Here is a 16,358-nt window from a genome sequence, read left to right as displayed (position 1 = left end):
ACCATGTCCTTAAACTAGTGGCTGGTGGGTGGCTGTGGCTCAGTTGGTAGAGTGGGTCGGCCGCTAATTGCAGGGTTGGTGGTTCGAATCCCAGTCCACTCGATTCCACATGCTGAAGTGTCCTTGGGCAAGACACTGAACCCCAAGTTGCTCCCAATGACAGGCTAGCACCTTGCATGGCAGCTCTACCGCCATTGGTGTATGAATGTGTGTGTGAATGGGTGAATGAGATGCAGTGTAAAGCGCTTTGAATAACGTTAAGGTTAAAAAATTTAAAGCTAATAGACTTGAAACTCCAGTGAGAGGACACTTTGCTTCTGGATTGACTTCTGGGTCATATATTATTCTATCTGCTCAAATACAGCCTCTGCAGTGGACCTCATGAAAGCATGTCAGGGCCAGCAAGAAAAGAATATCATAAGATGTATGAGACAATAGCACGTCAGTGCAGCATGCCGTTTTGTTCAGGTCTCACAGGAGGGTTATTACACTGGAAAGACAAGACAAAGCAGCAATGCATCTAAACAAGTCTCGACTTGGCTTGATTCTAGGGAATATTTCAGAAGAAGGAAACAGGGACTCGCTCAAGACCTGAGATGCAGAATAGAAAGTTAGTTGAGGACACTGTGACATGAAGGGAGAAGATTTATTTACAGAAATCGTGTGATTGTCGCAATTGAGACCAAGGGGGCCCAGAGCAATTCTTTTTTTTCATGGTATAGCACTCTTAAACCTTTTCTGAAAGCTTAAAAAGCTATTTGTTGTTGCTGACATAGACACTATGTCTATGTCAGCTATGATATTTTGTGCACACTAAAGACTTTTGCTGATTTTTATAAACTATGTAATAGCAAACATTTCTGCTGTAAAGTGGTCATATGAAAAATTATTTCAGATAGTTTCATGTACAGTACTATGGAAACACACTCTTAAGTTTCAGAACTCAAAACTTTATCTCCAGTCCACCAAGACTATTTATTGAAAAAAAGCCAAAACAATTGCTTATTTAAGAATTTGTTACTTTGTGACATCACACCAATGATGCCAATTTATTATAGAGAAAATTGGCCCATTCATGTACACTCACCTAAAGGATTATTAGGAACACTATACTAATACTGTGTTTGACCCCCTTTCGCCTTCAGAACTGCCTTAATTCTACATGGCATTGATTCAACAAGGTGCTGAAAGCATTCTTTAGAAATGTTGGCCCATATTGATAGGATAGCATCTTGCAGTTGATGGAGATTTGTGGGATGCACATCCAGGGCACGAAGCTCCCGTTCCACCAAATCCCAAAGATGCTCTATTGGGTTGAGATCTGGTGACTGTGGGGGCCATTTTAGTACAGTGAACTCATTGTCATGTTCAAGAAACCAATTTGAAATGATTCAAGCTTTGTGACATGGTGCATTATCCTGCTGGAAGTAGCCATCAGAGGATGGGTACATGGTGGCCATAAAGGGATGGACATGGTCAGAAACAATGCTCAGGTAGGCCGTGGCATTTAAACGATGCCCAATTGGCACTAAGGGGCCTAAAGTGTGCCAAGAAAACATCCCCACACCATTACACCACCACCACCAGCCTGCACATTGGTAACAAGGCATGATGGATCCATGTTCTCATTCTGTTTACGCCAAATTCTGACTCTACCATCTGAATGTCTCAACAGAAATCGAGACTCATCAGACCAGGCAACATTTTTTCCAGTCTTCAACTGTCCAATTTTGGTGAGCTCTTGCAAATTGTAGCCTCTTTTTCCTATTTGTAGTGGAGATGAGTGGTACCCGGTGGGGTCTTCTGCTGTTGTAGCCCATCCGCCTCAAGGTTGTGCGTGTTGTGGCTTCACAAATGCTTTGCTGCATACCTCAGTTGTAACGAGTGGTTATTTCAGGCAAAGTTGCTCTTCTATCAGCTTGAATCAGTCGGCCCATTCTCCTCTGACCTCTAGCATCATCAAGGCATTTTCGCCCACAGGACTGCCGTATACTGGATGTTTTTCCCTTTTCACACCATTCTTTGTAAACCCTAGAAATGGTTGTGCGTGAAAATCCCAGTAACTGAGCAGATTGTGAAATACTCAGACCGCCCCGTCTGGCACCAACAACCATGCCACGCTCAAAATGGCTTAAATCACCTTTCTTTCCCATTCTGACATTCAGTTTGGAGTTCAGGAGATTGTCTTGACCAGGACCACACCCCTAAATGCATTGAAGCAACTGCCATGTGATTGGTTGAGTAGATAATTGCATTAATGAGAAATTTAACAGGTGTTCCTAATAATCCTTTAGGTGAGTGTATGTTATAATACTATGTATCACAAATACTACAAAGAAGAAGATACAATTAGTAGATCCAATTGGTATATAAATGTTTTGGAAGTCCACCAAATGTTGATGTTCATTGAGCTCTGCAAAAATGTTTACTACAAATTTTTTACTTACAATTTAGCCTGAAAAACACTCTACAATTATGTTAACATAGCAGTTTCTAGATATTCAAGCTCAATGCATTTTTGAGTTCCTAAATGTGTCAATTCATAAAGCATGTTCACAATTCATAACACAATGCATGCGTGTTGCATTCTCAGCATTTCCACAAGGACTGCTATAACTGATATTAACATCCGCTTCTATGTGAGTTTTCTCTTTCAATTAAATTACTGTAATGGTGGAGGAACCATTTAAAGATAATATTGCTGTCCAAGTATTTTAAAGTCAGTAGATAATAATAATAATAGCAACTTACTTGAATAATAATGCCAACGGTTTTACGGCACACACTTTTGAAGGTCACGCTATCTCTCCCTTGAGTACTGAGGTTTGTTACCGCCACAGTATCACAAGAGCACACATTAATATGTTCAATTGAACCGTACTTTGGCAATGCATTTGCCAAATGCTTTGGCCCGCGTTTGCATAGTTGTGTAAAGTACGTTTCTAGCCATTGTGGGGGTTCATTTAGGCACAAGTTGTTCTGTTAACCTGTCACAATGTAATGCATGCTTTGCAAAAAGGCTGTTATCGAAGAATGTAGGCTGTTATTGTAAAACGGATCTAGCGCAAACTACATTGGAGTCGACAACAAACCCGCATCTTATAAATAAGCTTTAAAACAAAATGACAAATTCACAGGCAAAGAGGTTAGACAATTGAAACAAAGGTAGTTAAACTTTAGGCAATGTCTTAAAAAATCACCAGTTTAATTCAAAATAAAACAATTAGAGGACTTACCAGGATAAAAAAGTATAATAAGAAAATTTAAGATCTGTGAAGTGAATAATGTAAATTTCATATTCATTAGAGCTTTCAGAATTAACACATTAATGCATGCAATTAATTTAAAAGAATGAATTTTCTTAATTGTGATTAATATGCATTACAGCTAATAAAGCATAAACCAGTATAAACACTTGTTGGAAGCGTGAAACATTTGCAATGTGCTTCCTGGAGTCATCACTAATGCACACTTTACAACACACACACAACAGCACATATCAATGATCAAATGATGGAGAAAGGACCTCTTAACGCTATTTGATGTACAAAACAAGCCTGTGATAGAAATCAAGTATCTTTCAGCCTATGTTAGGTACATTTGAATTACCACAGACGCACGCCAAGTCTTAACTATCACCAAAACGTAGAATGAGACGTTTTTGTCTACAAACACTTCACATGTGGAGTTCAAAGTGGCGCTTGATGCCCTGACACCAATCGTGAATGCGACTTCACGATTGCTGTTGGAAAGCAGATGGCCAAAGTCTACCAGCAGATTTATATTGAAGATAGTTTAAGATATTTACTGCCCATTGCAATGTAAATGCAACTTATGGGGAGACTAGTTCTTTATATTGATCAACCTCCCTTTGGAAAATGTTTAATGTTACTTGAATTGGGGCTATTTTAGTGCATTTCTATCTTTATACTGTGGAAGGCCTTGTTTGGAATATGTTAATAAGCATTATATTGTCAAAAAAAAAAAATCCAAAGATAGAAATAAAGGAAAATCTATGATTAATCAAGATTAACAAAAAAATAAATAAATAAAAAGTGAGATTAATTAACTTTTGCAATTCATTTTAATCGACTGACAGCACTAATAATCATATATGGTATTTCTCACCTGGTCATGCAAATCCCATTGCACATAGTCAGGCTCCATGCATCTTCTGTTAAAGATAGACCTGAAATCTATCTTTACTAGTTGCCATTCTGAGCGGTGACTGACATGCCCGAAGATCCTGCAAACAAAGGCACAACATCACCCACTGTCTGTCTGGCAAGCGGTGGCATATTGAGACTGCAGTGACTCTAATGATTACAGAGTAGTAGAGGGGAAAGGAAAAGGAAATGCTTAGCAATGCTATCGAAGTCAAACCACATCAGTGGAAACCTGTGTCAAACTGTCAACAAACAGTCTGAAAGTCGCATTGAGAAAGTCTGACACTCATGAACACCGTGATACTTTTAGGGCCCGAAAGAAAGACAGCAGTAAGTATCTAGGAATATCCTTTTGGAAAAAACTCCATGAAATAATTCTCAAAATAACTTTAGTTTGGACTATATTCATATGATTTTATGTTGGAATCTGAATTGGGTGATGCATTTCATTGTATCCCTCTTAAAAAAGGTGTTGGTAAAAAAAAGAAAAAAATAATAACCTTATAGCATTACTTTTATCACCGGTAAACAATCAACTGAGCATCCAAAACAGCTGTTTGGGGTCTGGGAGTCACCAAGGCCATTTTATTATCACAAAAAATATACTTAGCATTAAAGTATCAGGTTGATAATACATGGATCAGGGCATCAATATTAGTTTCCTATTGGGTTTTAATAAAATAATAGTATTAATTGAATCTGAAGGGGAACTAAGAGGTTAATGTCGGAAATTTCGGTGTCTCCAGGGCCTTAACATATGTATCAAAACCAAACATACTGTAAGTCAGACACAATATTCTCTTAAAATTTCTCTCTCTAATATTTGCAATTAAAATGTATGTATTTGCATGTATATCTCATACATACGTCATGATAAGCGTCTCCTCCCCTGGTTCACCCAACACTCCATCTACAAACAGGGGTGATGAAGTAAAACTGTATTTGTTCCACACCCTCCCCTCATCGAAACTCAACCTGCATAGAAAGCATCAGCACAATCCTGAAACTGTGATACAGTGTAAAATGATTGCATTTTCAAGACACAACTGGCAAATAATTCAAACAGAACTTTACTCCACCATTCCAACATTTCATCAAGATTACTAGACAAAAGTATTACACAGTCTGTTGGGTTTAATGAGAATGTTCACACCCCTCGTAATTATGTGAGTCATTTTGGACTGATTGCATTGACCCATCTTTGGAACATATGCATGAAATATTAATCATGATATTTGCATGTATAGTGGGATTACCAGATGTGCCTGATGGGAAGAGGGGTGTGTCTAATAGCCACTAAAGCCCCGCCCTGGTCCAAATACAGCACACTGTACTCTTCGTCAAATATCTGCAATGCAAATGGACAGTTATAAGTAAGTAATTAAAACATTTGATAGTTTTCTTTTAACATTATTACATTCTGAATATGTGAGTGTTTGTGCCCTAGTTTTCAAATATTAAATAAACATATTTCTCAGGTTCATTCCTTCTGTGCAGTAAATTTTTTGATGTCCTCAAAATGAATGAATATACCACATACTATACTAAATGTTTAAAGATAAACTCATAATTTTTTTAAATAGAATTTATATGATTTTTTTTATAATTATTATTATTTTCTCAAAATCTCAAAATCATTGTGCAATCGCGTGAAAATAGGGGTGAATTTTAAATAACAACATTTTTTATTTTTATCTAAATAGATAACAACATGCTTTCTTGGGGATATTGTTATAACTGGAGTTGTATAGTTTATTAAATTCTATAAATATAGTTTTTTGATGCAATACACAGCTGCATAGTACATTGTGCATTCTTGTTTTTCATTATTATAATGTTTCACGTGTCCTCAATATAATTTTCCATCCTCTTGTGTCTTTTGTATTATAACATATATATTAATATACTGGATTGTTTTTTTATTATTATTTATTTATTTTAAGATGGAAATCATATTAGTTAGCTTTCTTTTATCTCAATATCACAAGTTAATATATGGCTGAATTATAAATTATTTTACTACTTTTGTTTGAGCAGATGCTTTCTAAAATCGTTCTAAAATGAACTGACAATAATAATAAAAAAGATAAAAGAAAATTATATATACACACACACACACACACACACACACACACACACGATCGTTCAAAAGTTTAGGGTCACTTACTAATGCTTTATTTATTTTTTTATAATAATTTTTTCACATTTTAGAATAATAGTAAAGTCATCACAACTATGGAATAATAGAAATGGAAATAAGGGAATTATATTGTGACAAAAAAAATATGTTATATTTTAGAATCTTCTAAGTTGCCACACTTTGCCTAGATTTTTCAGAAATGCACTCTTGCCATTTTCTCAACCAACTTCTTGAGGTATCAGCCTGGGACGCTTTTTAAACAGTATTGAAGGAGTTCCCATCCATGTTGGGCACTTAGTGGCTACTTTTCTTAATTATTCAGTCCAAGTCATCAATTTCAAAACCCTTTTATTTTTAATAAAATGTTAGTTTTATAATTAAATAAATTAATATGGTGGCACAATTTTATTTTTGTTATGGTGGCACAATTATATATATGTTTTCTCTAATCTAAATGTTTAAAACAATTTCTTTGTCCTTTCCATCCTGTTCTTTTGTAGTATCACTTTAACTAACAAAAGCCAGTTCTTCTTGTTTGATAAAAAAACGTAACATTTTTCAAAATGACTACAAATTCATAACCTCATGTAAGCTAACTCTCAATCCCTCGAACATTTGAACAATTATTAACTTTAACTCTTTTTTTCCATCCTGTCAGGTTCCATCCTGTTAATTGTCTTCTTAAAATACAAGCATATATTTTATTTAAAATTTACAGAGTTCAAAGGTACTGTATAACAGGAATGACCCCCTCCAGTCACCATTGAAAAGCTGCTTATGGAGTGCAAACAGGTTGTAAATGTGTGCTTAACAAGTAAATGCCTTTCGGTGGATTTTTAGACAGTTATCAGCCAGCTGCTAGGCTGACCTAATACCAAGTGGAACCAAACATGGAGGCCCTGATTAGTAATTTCCATTTGTTTGCCCCAGAGCACTTCGCTATATGTGATGCATATTCCTGCTGATGCGGATTCTTGACGAGTTTAGGCCTTGGGGCTTACATTTTTAGTTTTGGTGGAGAACAACACCATGTGATTGGCTTAAGTACTTTACAGGCTAATGATTTTACATGAACTGAGGGCATTGAGAAACTTGCACCCAAAGTTCATGTTAGCGGGATATTGTGTTATGGTTCTGTGTTGTTTTCCTTTGGCTGTCAATGTAATGGAAAGGTTGAATCAGTCAAATCAGCTACAAGCCAAACCAGAGTCATTATAATTGCAAAAATGTAACTGACCCCAGATCTTCTGTTTAGAGTGATCACATTACTATATGATGAATAAAGGGCTGGAGGGCACTTGATTTAATTTAGCATTTTCTTATTCAAATGAAGAAGGATCAATCCACAACACCATTCCAAATTCATTGTGGGTTTTCTTGTTTAGCACCAAAGTAATGTGATGTTCAAACGATGTATTTCTGCTCATATGTGTCTACCAAGATTGTTAAAGGGCCACACAGTATTTTTTCTCATTAAAACATTTCACACATCAAGGAATAAGTAGTATTTAATGCACTCACTTGAGATGGAAGACTCATGTAATGTTATACGAGTAGGCTAATAAAACTCTTCTACATGGTGTGGGCAGCTGTTATTGGCAAAACAAATTAATCGTGGCTCATTACGAATAGGACATTTCTACAATGAAACCGAAAAAAACGTTTGCTTTGCATGATGCATTCACTCCAATAGGTGTAAGTATACAGTCCAAGACCACTGTTGGCTGACATAAACAAAAAACAGTGCTCCTTTAAATACGTCACCTTGATTGTTTCATTCATTATATCAGATAAGCTGAGTTATGACGAGATTTCATCTCTTTTACTCATCTTGGGAGAGCTTTCAATTTGATTAGATGAAACCTGGCAACCACAGGTCCACTGTCCTTGAAATGACGTTATTTCTCAACTTCAAGTGATTGTAATTCTTGCTGACAAGATGTATGACATAAAAAGCACGTCCCACCCAGCATGCTTTAACTTTTTGCCACATCCATTTTCTCTTAATTAAGCTCTCCATTTTTAATTAGACAGCTGGCCCCATAAATTTAAATCACATCATCAAACATGCACCCACGGGCATCATATATGTTATTGAATTCGGTTTTCTCTGAAGGTGTAATTTGATTATCAGCTTGCATAAGCGGCATGAATTTATCCGCTCAAAGATATGCATCAGTGGTGAAATTACGCCCCATCCCCCCTGTCCCCATGGTCAGAGTCACCTGGCGCCATGTGTTTCCAGCGTCGGATGTGATGAACATGCTGACGTTACTGCTTGTTAACTCCGCTCCTATTGAACCTATTGAGAGAAGAGTGAGAACAATTATAGTAGTGCTTACTGTAGCATATTTAAAAATGATAGCTAAAGTTGTATTCATGTGAAGATTGAGTATATAATACACTTTTTACAACACACAAGTCACTTTGCAGTGTTAATAGTTGCAGTGTTAATAGTTAATCATTACTTCATTAAGAAAGCTTGTAAGTCTTGCTCATATCCCAGCTTTTTTATGTAACTATAAGAAAGCCACTTGTAGGTTGATTTCCCCTATAAGTGTAATACAGTGGCACTTTAAAAACATTGCTCTGTAGGTTTAAGCATCACAACTATGGAGGCCCAAACCTGCATAAATAATAAATAAATAAATGTAATAATAAAAAAATAAATAAAGGAATAAATGTCTTGATAAAACAAATATAATTCGTTTTTAATTACATTTATTCCTGAATTTATTATTGTATGACTTTATTCCTTTATTATTTTCTATATTTATTTTTAACTTTATTTTTATTCTTTTTAAATTTTAACTATTTATTCATTTATTTTGCATATTTTTTTTTTCTAATTATTTATTCTCACATATATTTATTTCCATACATTTATATTCCCATATCTATTTATTATTTATACATGTATTTATTTTTACTTTTCTGTGTGCAACATGGAAGGGAGGGAGGCGGTCCTTGTGTAGCTCCAGTGCATCATTGGTTGAGAGCTCAATATTACTTATAGGAAGCAGATGGACGTCCCACCTTAGCAGCCTCTGACTCACACAGATTTAGAATATGCAGGGAACGTTTTGCAGAGAGTTTAACAATCCAGGATGTGCTTCGACATTCATACCGGCATACAGCTCTCCTAAAACATCAATAAGCACCTCTACTCTAAATGAAACATAGTCATTTGATGCGTTGTTATCGACTTAATTCGCAAGTTGCGCAACTCTCTAGATATATGTGAAGCGTCAGCTATAGTTTTTTTATTTGTATTTTTTTATTGTAGAACTTATATATACATACATAAACGATCAGGGAAATGAAGCATGGTTGTATCTTTTACAATGAACAATCATAACAACAGAAATCACTAGTATGGATTTGCGGACATCAAAATATGAAGTTATATACAGGTGAAATTCGAAAAATTAGAATATCGTGCAAAAGTTCATTAATTTCAGTAATTCAACTTAAAAGGTGAAACTAATATATTATATAGACTCATTACAAGCAAAGTAAGATATTTCAAGCCTTTATTTGATATAATTTTGATGATTATGGCTTACAGCTTATGAAAACCCCAAATTCAGAATCTCAGAAAATTAGAATATTGTGAAAAGGTTCAGTATTGTAGGCTCAAAGTGTCACACTCTAATCAGCTAAACACCTGCAAAGGGTTCCTGAGCCTTTAAATTGTCTCTCAGTCTGGTTCAGTTGAATTCACAATCATGGGGAAGACTGCTGACCTGACAGTTGTGCAGAAAACCATCATTGACACCCTCCACAAGGAGGGAAAGCCTCAAAAGGTAATTGCAAAAGAAGTTGGATGTTCTCAAAGTGCTGTATCAAAGCACATTAATAGAAAGTTAAGTGGAAGGGAAAAGTGTGGAAGAAAAAGGTGCACAAGCAGCAGGGATGACCGTAGCCTGGAGAGGATTGTCAGGAAAAGGCCATTCAAATGTGTGGGGAGCTTCACAAGGAGTGGACTGAGGCTGGAGTTACTGCATCAAGAGCCACCACACACAGACGGGTCCTGGACATGGGCTTCAAATGTCAAACGCCTTACCTGGGCTAAAGAAAAAAGAACTGGTCTGTTGCTCAGTGGTCCAAAGTCCTCTTTTCTGATGAGAGCAAATTTTGCATCTCATTTGGAAACCAAGGTCCCAGAGTCTGGAGGAAGAATGGAGAGGCACACAATCCAAGATGCTTGAAGTCCAGTGTGAAGTTTCCACAGTCTGTGTTGGTTTGGGGAGCCATGTCATCGGCTGGTGTTGGTCCACTGTGCTTTATTAAGTCCAGAGTCAACGTAGCCGCCTACCGGGACATTTTAGAGCACTTCATGCTTCCTTCAGCAGACAAGCTTTATGGAGATGCTGACTTCATTTTCCAGCAGGACTTGGCACCTGCCCACACTGCCAAAAGTACCAAAACCTGGTTCAATGACCATGGTATTACTGTGCTTGATTGGCCAGCAAACTCGCTTGACCTGAACCCCATAGAGAATCTATGGGGCATTGCCAAGAGAAAGATGAGAGACATGAGACCAAACAATGCAGAAGAGCTGAAGGCCGCCATTGAAGCATCTTGGTCTTCCATAACACCTCAGCAGTGCCACAGGCTGATAGCATCCATGCCACGCCGCATTGAGGCAGTAATTAATGCAAAAGGGGCCCAAACCAAGTACTGAGTACATATGCATTATTATACTTTTCAGAGGGCCGACATTTCTGTATTTAAAATCCTTTTTTTTTTATTGATTTCATGTAATATTCTAATTTTCTGAGATTCTGAATTTGGGGTTTTCATAAGCTGTAAGCTATAATCATCCAAATTATATCAAATACAGGCTTGAAATATCTTACTTTGCTTGTAATGAGTCTATATAATATATTAGTTTCACCTTTTAAGTTGAATTACTGAAATTAATGAACTTTTGCACGATATTCTAATTTTTCGAGTTTCACCTGTACACACACACACAAAAAAAAGGATAAGGTTAAATCATATCATTTATGAAACTTGCTCATTTTGTGGATTTGTTGAAGAAACAGCTCCCTATTTATTTTGTGATTTTAGTATAAACAATAAATCTTGGATTGACTTAAGCTCTTGTGTTTTTAGCCCCACAAATAGCTATAGTTTACACAATATGGCTATGACCTAACATCAAAACAAGGCAAGAGTAATCGAGCACATGCTTCAATCTACGATAAGCCAATGGTAAGCAGGACCCGCCCACATCATTATCATACAAGAGACAGAAATGTAAAAATAAATACAGAAATAAATAAATGTGGGAATAAATAAATATGAAAATAAATGAATGCATAAATAAATAATAATAAAAACAAAACAAATGAAAGAATAAAAAAAGTTTTAAAGAATTAAAATAAAAAGAGAAAATAATAAAGGAAAAAAAGTCATACAAAAATAAATTCAGGAATAACTTTCATTAAAAACTAATTATATTTGTTTTATCAAGACATTTATTCCTTTATTTATTTTCTTATTATTACATTTATTTATTTATGTATTTATTATTTTTGCATGTTTTGTCCTCCATACACAACCAGCCAGACACAGCAACATTGGTGTACGTTTACGGAGGGATTAACAAACAAAAGACAGACAGACAGACAGACAGACAGACTGATAAGGTTTTTATACAGCAGAAAGTTAAAATGCACTACGTGTTGAAAATATATTTAATAATATCATCAACATTTAATTAAATCAGAGTTTTGGCCCTCCATTGCTTAGTGGGTTGACTAGGAGTTTTAAAACACTGAACCATAATATCTAATAAGCTCAGCAACTCAGGAATGTCTGCCATCCCCACGAGGGGAGTAAACACTTATACGATCAAATCAATCAACTAAACGTCAATTTACTGACTAATATCTAATGGTTGCCCTCCTCTAGGATTACTTATCCAGAAATTTACCATGCCAAGACATTTATATTTCATCTGCGTGCATCCGGAGGCAATATATGTTGTGTGAATGTTGTGGAAGACACACGGATGAAGGAGTAAAATGAAAAAGTGACACACACTTTCAATCTTATAAAATAAACATTTGAAGTTTGAAATGGTGGAGAAGGTGCATGTTTGTGAAAACAGGAGATGATGGAGAGAAAATAATAAGAACACTCTAAAGACTCTCTGCCGCTAATCTCAAAAGTAGCACTTAGCATTTCTGTTTGTTTATGCTAGCATGACACTAATCTTGTTTATAGTCCATATACAGATGCATGTGCTCCGTAAGCGCAAAATGAGCATCTTCAATAATAACAGTGTCAGAAGCGTTCAAGATGAAAGGAATTTAAATATGCTTTAGTTTGGAGTTCCAGGACCTAATATAACCAATGTCAGGGATTTAAGGAAAAGAAGGGAAATACACACTAAAATAATTATTTCCTTTTAACTGTACCTGACAACTAGAATCCATTTTTCAAACTTATTTTTTTTACCAAAAGAGGCAATTTTATATTACCTTTTAATGAGTGTCTTTTAAAATACTTTCTTAAATATTAAGCTTTCCATGGATTTCAACAAAATACAATAGCTCCAAATGGTCTTGTTACTACTGTAGTTATTATTATTAATGATAAAAAGATCTGAAATATACAACTGTTTAATTGAGATCCCAAATCATCTCAATTATTCCTTGTTAAACAAACATTTTACGCCAGTCTAAGGTGATTGCTAGTCTAAGATGGTTTAAGATGATCTAGCTGGTTTCCCAGCCAGGTCAAGCTAGTCTTAAAATGGTTTAGCTAGACTCCCAGCCTTGTCAAGCTGGTATTAAACTGGTTTATGTGGACTCCCAGCCTGGACAAATTAAGATGGTTTAGCTAGACTCCCAGCCTTCTCAAGTTGGTATTAAGTTGGTTTAGCTGGACTCCCAGCTGCCTGGACAAACTGGAATTAAGATGGTTTAGCTAGACTTCCAGTCTGGACAAACTGGGATTAATATGGTTTAGCTAGACTCCCAGCCTTGTCAAGATGGTATTAAGATGGTTTATCCGGACTCCCAGCCTGGCCAAACTGGTATTAAGATGGTTTATCTAGACTCCCAGCCTTGTCAGGCTGGTTTTAATATGGTTTTGCTGGACTCCCAGCCTTGCCTGCTATTAAGCTGGTTTAGCTGGTCTCCCAGCCTGACCAAACTGGTATTGAGCTTGTTTAGCTGGACTCCCAGCCTGGCCAAACTGGTTTTAAGATGTTTTATCTGGACTCCTAGCCTTACCTGCTATTAAGATAGTCTAACTGGACTCCCAGCCTGGCCAAACTGGCATTAAGATGGTCTAGCTGGTCTCCAAGCAGAGTCAAGGTGGTGTTCAGCTGGTAAAATGTTCAGTTGGTCTACCCGAAACCTCTCTAAAAACATCATAATATGCAATTGATTGCAATTTAAACTTTGTAATGCAGCACCTTTTGTACTACCAGCTCCTTAATAAGAATTGCTTATGTTGTATCCTTCCTTATTTTGTAAGTCGCTTCAGATATAAGTGTCTGGTAAATGAATAAATGTAAATGTAATTACAAACCAAAGGAACCTTGCGAGGCTGGGAGACAAGCTAACCACCAATAGTTACCAATACGTTAATACAAATGATGCTATCCACCATCATATCATGAAATATATCTCTAAACTCCAGGATAAATACTCCCAACACATTCATTAGTTGATGAAAAAAAAGCCAGACCACTCACCTGAAGCCACTATGATTCCAGGGGCCGACTCTCTGCTGGCTATGTTTCCAGAGGTGTAGGGGTTTGCTGATACATGTAGGTGAAGATGCAGGGAGCAGTACGGCTAGAACCAAAACAAACAAATCATCTACATTAAGCAGGCTCTTTAAATCGATAAAACCCCCACGGTGTGTGGCCTGCACTAAATTGTCATGGTGGGATATATAAAAATCCCATTAAAAATCCCATAACAGCAAAGCCTCTTGACTTTCCTCTCCTCCCAACATTAATTTTGATCGGAATAACCTTTAATGACACAATTCTCACTTTAAGCCTCGAAATGCCAATGGTAAGCACATGATGCAAGGGTTGTTATGGGGTTTATTAAAACTTTGACATTTTTAACAAATAGCCCTGCAGTTGATGGTGAACGCAATGCCAACAGTGGAACCGTTAATTAGTTGAGTTTATCAAAGGGTAATTATTTTTGTTTGCATTTTGGGGATACGGAGGCCAGTCACCATGGATGGATAATTTCTCCATGGAATGACATAGATGTCTTGTCATTTGAAATAACAGGCAGCAGTGATTACGTCAATCAATTGCAAACGCCGGAACAAATATTGTGTTTACATATTACTAACTTTTTTTTTTTTTCAATAAGATAGAGCTATTGTTTAATATCTGATTAAGTAGAACCAAAAATAGCCACTTTTAAATGAATAGTTTACTTAAAAAATCTAATTTTGTCATTATTTACTAACCCTCAAGAGCACCAAACTCATATGCTATTATTTTTGCTATGCAATGTCAGTTCAGAGTGACCATGTCTGTCAACCCCAAAAAGGGATAATAATAAGTAGTCCATATGACTCATACAATATATTTAAAGTCTTCTGAAGTCCAATCGACCCTTCACTAAGCTCCGCCTTCTGCAGGAAGTGGGGCATTTAAGAGAATGGCCTTAAGCCTCCTTTCTACAGGAGCGTCGCAAGACTTCATGACATCCAGGGCTTAGCCCATGGGCCAGATATACAGGCAGTGACAGTTTCATCATAATTTTTATCATTTTAAAACCTATTTATTGTGCTATTTAGGCTCATAGCACATTGTGCAGCTATTTTGATTTGTGTTTGAGGAGATTCCATTGCAATAAACACTCTTTATTCCAGCATACTGACTCCCAACGGAAACCCGTACTGTTTGTGAATCCTTAACCATGCACACCCTGACTATAAATGATCAATAGGTAATTATAAATACAGATATTTGGTCAGCTCACATGTAACACAACCAGTTAGCACCTGTTAGCTCTTTAATGTGGCTACCTACTGGTATAAGAATCGTACATCATACAAATCTTATCCTTGTTAAAGTATTTTTTGTATTATGGTATTGTTACTGTTACCTTATTCATTCTGTTCGACTAATGCTAAATAAAGTCTGGTTGGTTCGCCGTTCAGTGAACTTGTTGTCAATTTGATTATGGATGGTAATTCTTGAATGCGCTAGCTGATATTACCTAGGAAGAGTGCATCTTAGGGAACGAGTAGGGGTGATCCAAACAAGTTGCCTGGTGCATGCATTAAAATCTACTTGGTGTGTGGATTGTTAAAAACAAATGAAGATTGAACATGAGGCTTATAGTTTATATATATAAAAATAAGGCTTGCATAATAAAACATCTGTGCCTCTGATGCAGAAAAGCTGCACACCGGTCAGAGAAATTAGAAAGCTCCCACAAGGCATCAGTAACATGTCTGATGAACTTGAGCACGAACAGCTGATAAAAGTCGAAGTGCGAACTGTCAATTAATGCAAGTTGGGTTCACTGATTGAAATTCATTTACATTTGAAGCCATAATTGCAGCCAGCCTTCTTGCTTATGTACACTGATGTAATTAACATTAAGCCTTACTTATTTCTTCTTTTCTTTTTCATTATAAAAACATTTGGGGCTATTAACAAATGATCTGGGGCTTCAGCCCTATCTGCCAGGATCTAGCTATGCCTCTGCCTTTCTGTCCTCGAGGCTGCTGCCGGTGTCACATGAAAATATTCTTTGTGTGTTTATTACTGTTTTTATATCGGTCAATGCTAAATGTAGTTAAAGAGTTATTCTTTTTTAATATGATGTCTGTAAAATTAGTGAAAATATTTATTTAAAATTGTTTGTTTTTATTAATACTTGCCTGTGATTCTTTTTTGGTGTTGGGCAGATGCTGTAAAAAGGGATGGTAGCTCTTACCAGGAGTTGGCATTTTCTTTTGGGTTTGGTGCTGGATAGACCTCTGCTGTCTCACTCTGCATATGTGCATAGGACTATATATATATATATATACACAGGTGCTGGTCA

General features: G+C 36.3%; 1 protein-coding gene across 1 annotated transcript in view; it reads right to left on the bottom strand.

The window, feature by feature from the left end:
- Nucleotides 1-16,358, bottom strand: part of LOC127643906 (VPS10 domain-containing receptor SorCS1-like) — a 254,439-nt gene that overhangs the window by 36,342 nt on the left and 201,739 nt on the right. Inside the window, exons 11-15 of the mRNA XM_052126846.1 lie at nucleotides 14,024-14,126; nucleotides 8,532-8,608; nucleotides 5,423-5,514; nucleotides 5,034-5,141; nucleotides 4,129-4,246 (exon numbers count right to left, since the gene is read on the bottom strand). Of these exons, the coding sequence (XP_051982806.1) occupies nucleotides 4,129-4,246; nucleotides 5,034-5,141; nucleotides 5,423-5,514; nucleotides 8,532-8,608; nucleotides 14,024-14,126 (498 nt within the window). The remainder of the gene's footprint in view (nucleotides 1-4,128; nucleotides 4,247-5,033; nucleotides 5,142-5,422; nucleotides 5,515-8,531; nucleotides 8,609-14,023; nucleotides 14,127-16,358) is intronic.

The sequence above is a fragment of the Xyrauchen texanus genome, chromosome 5, assembly GCF_025860055.1.
Source record: "Xyrauchen texanus isolate HMW12.3.18 chromosome 5, RBS_HiC_50CHRs, whole genome shotgun sequence".
Lineage (NCBI taxonomy): Eukaryota > Metazoa > Chordata > Actinopteri > Cypriniformes > Catostomidae > Xyrauchen > Xyrauchen texanus.
This window is presented reverse-complemented; position numbering and strand designations above follow the sequence as displayed.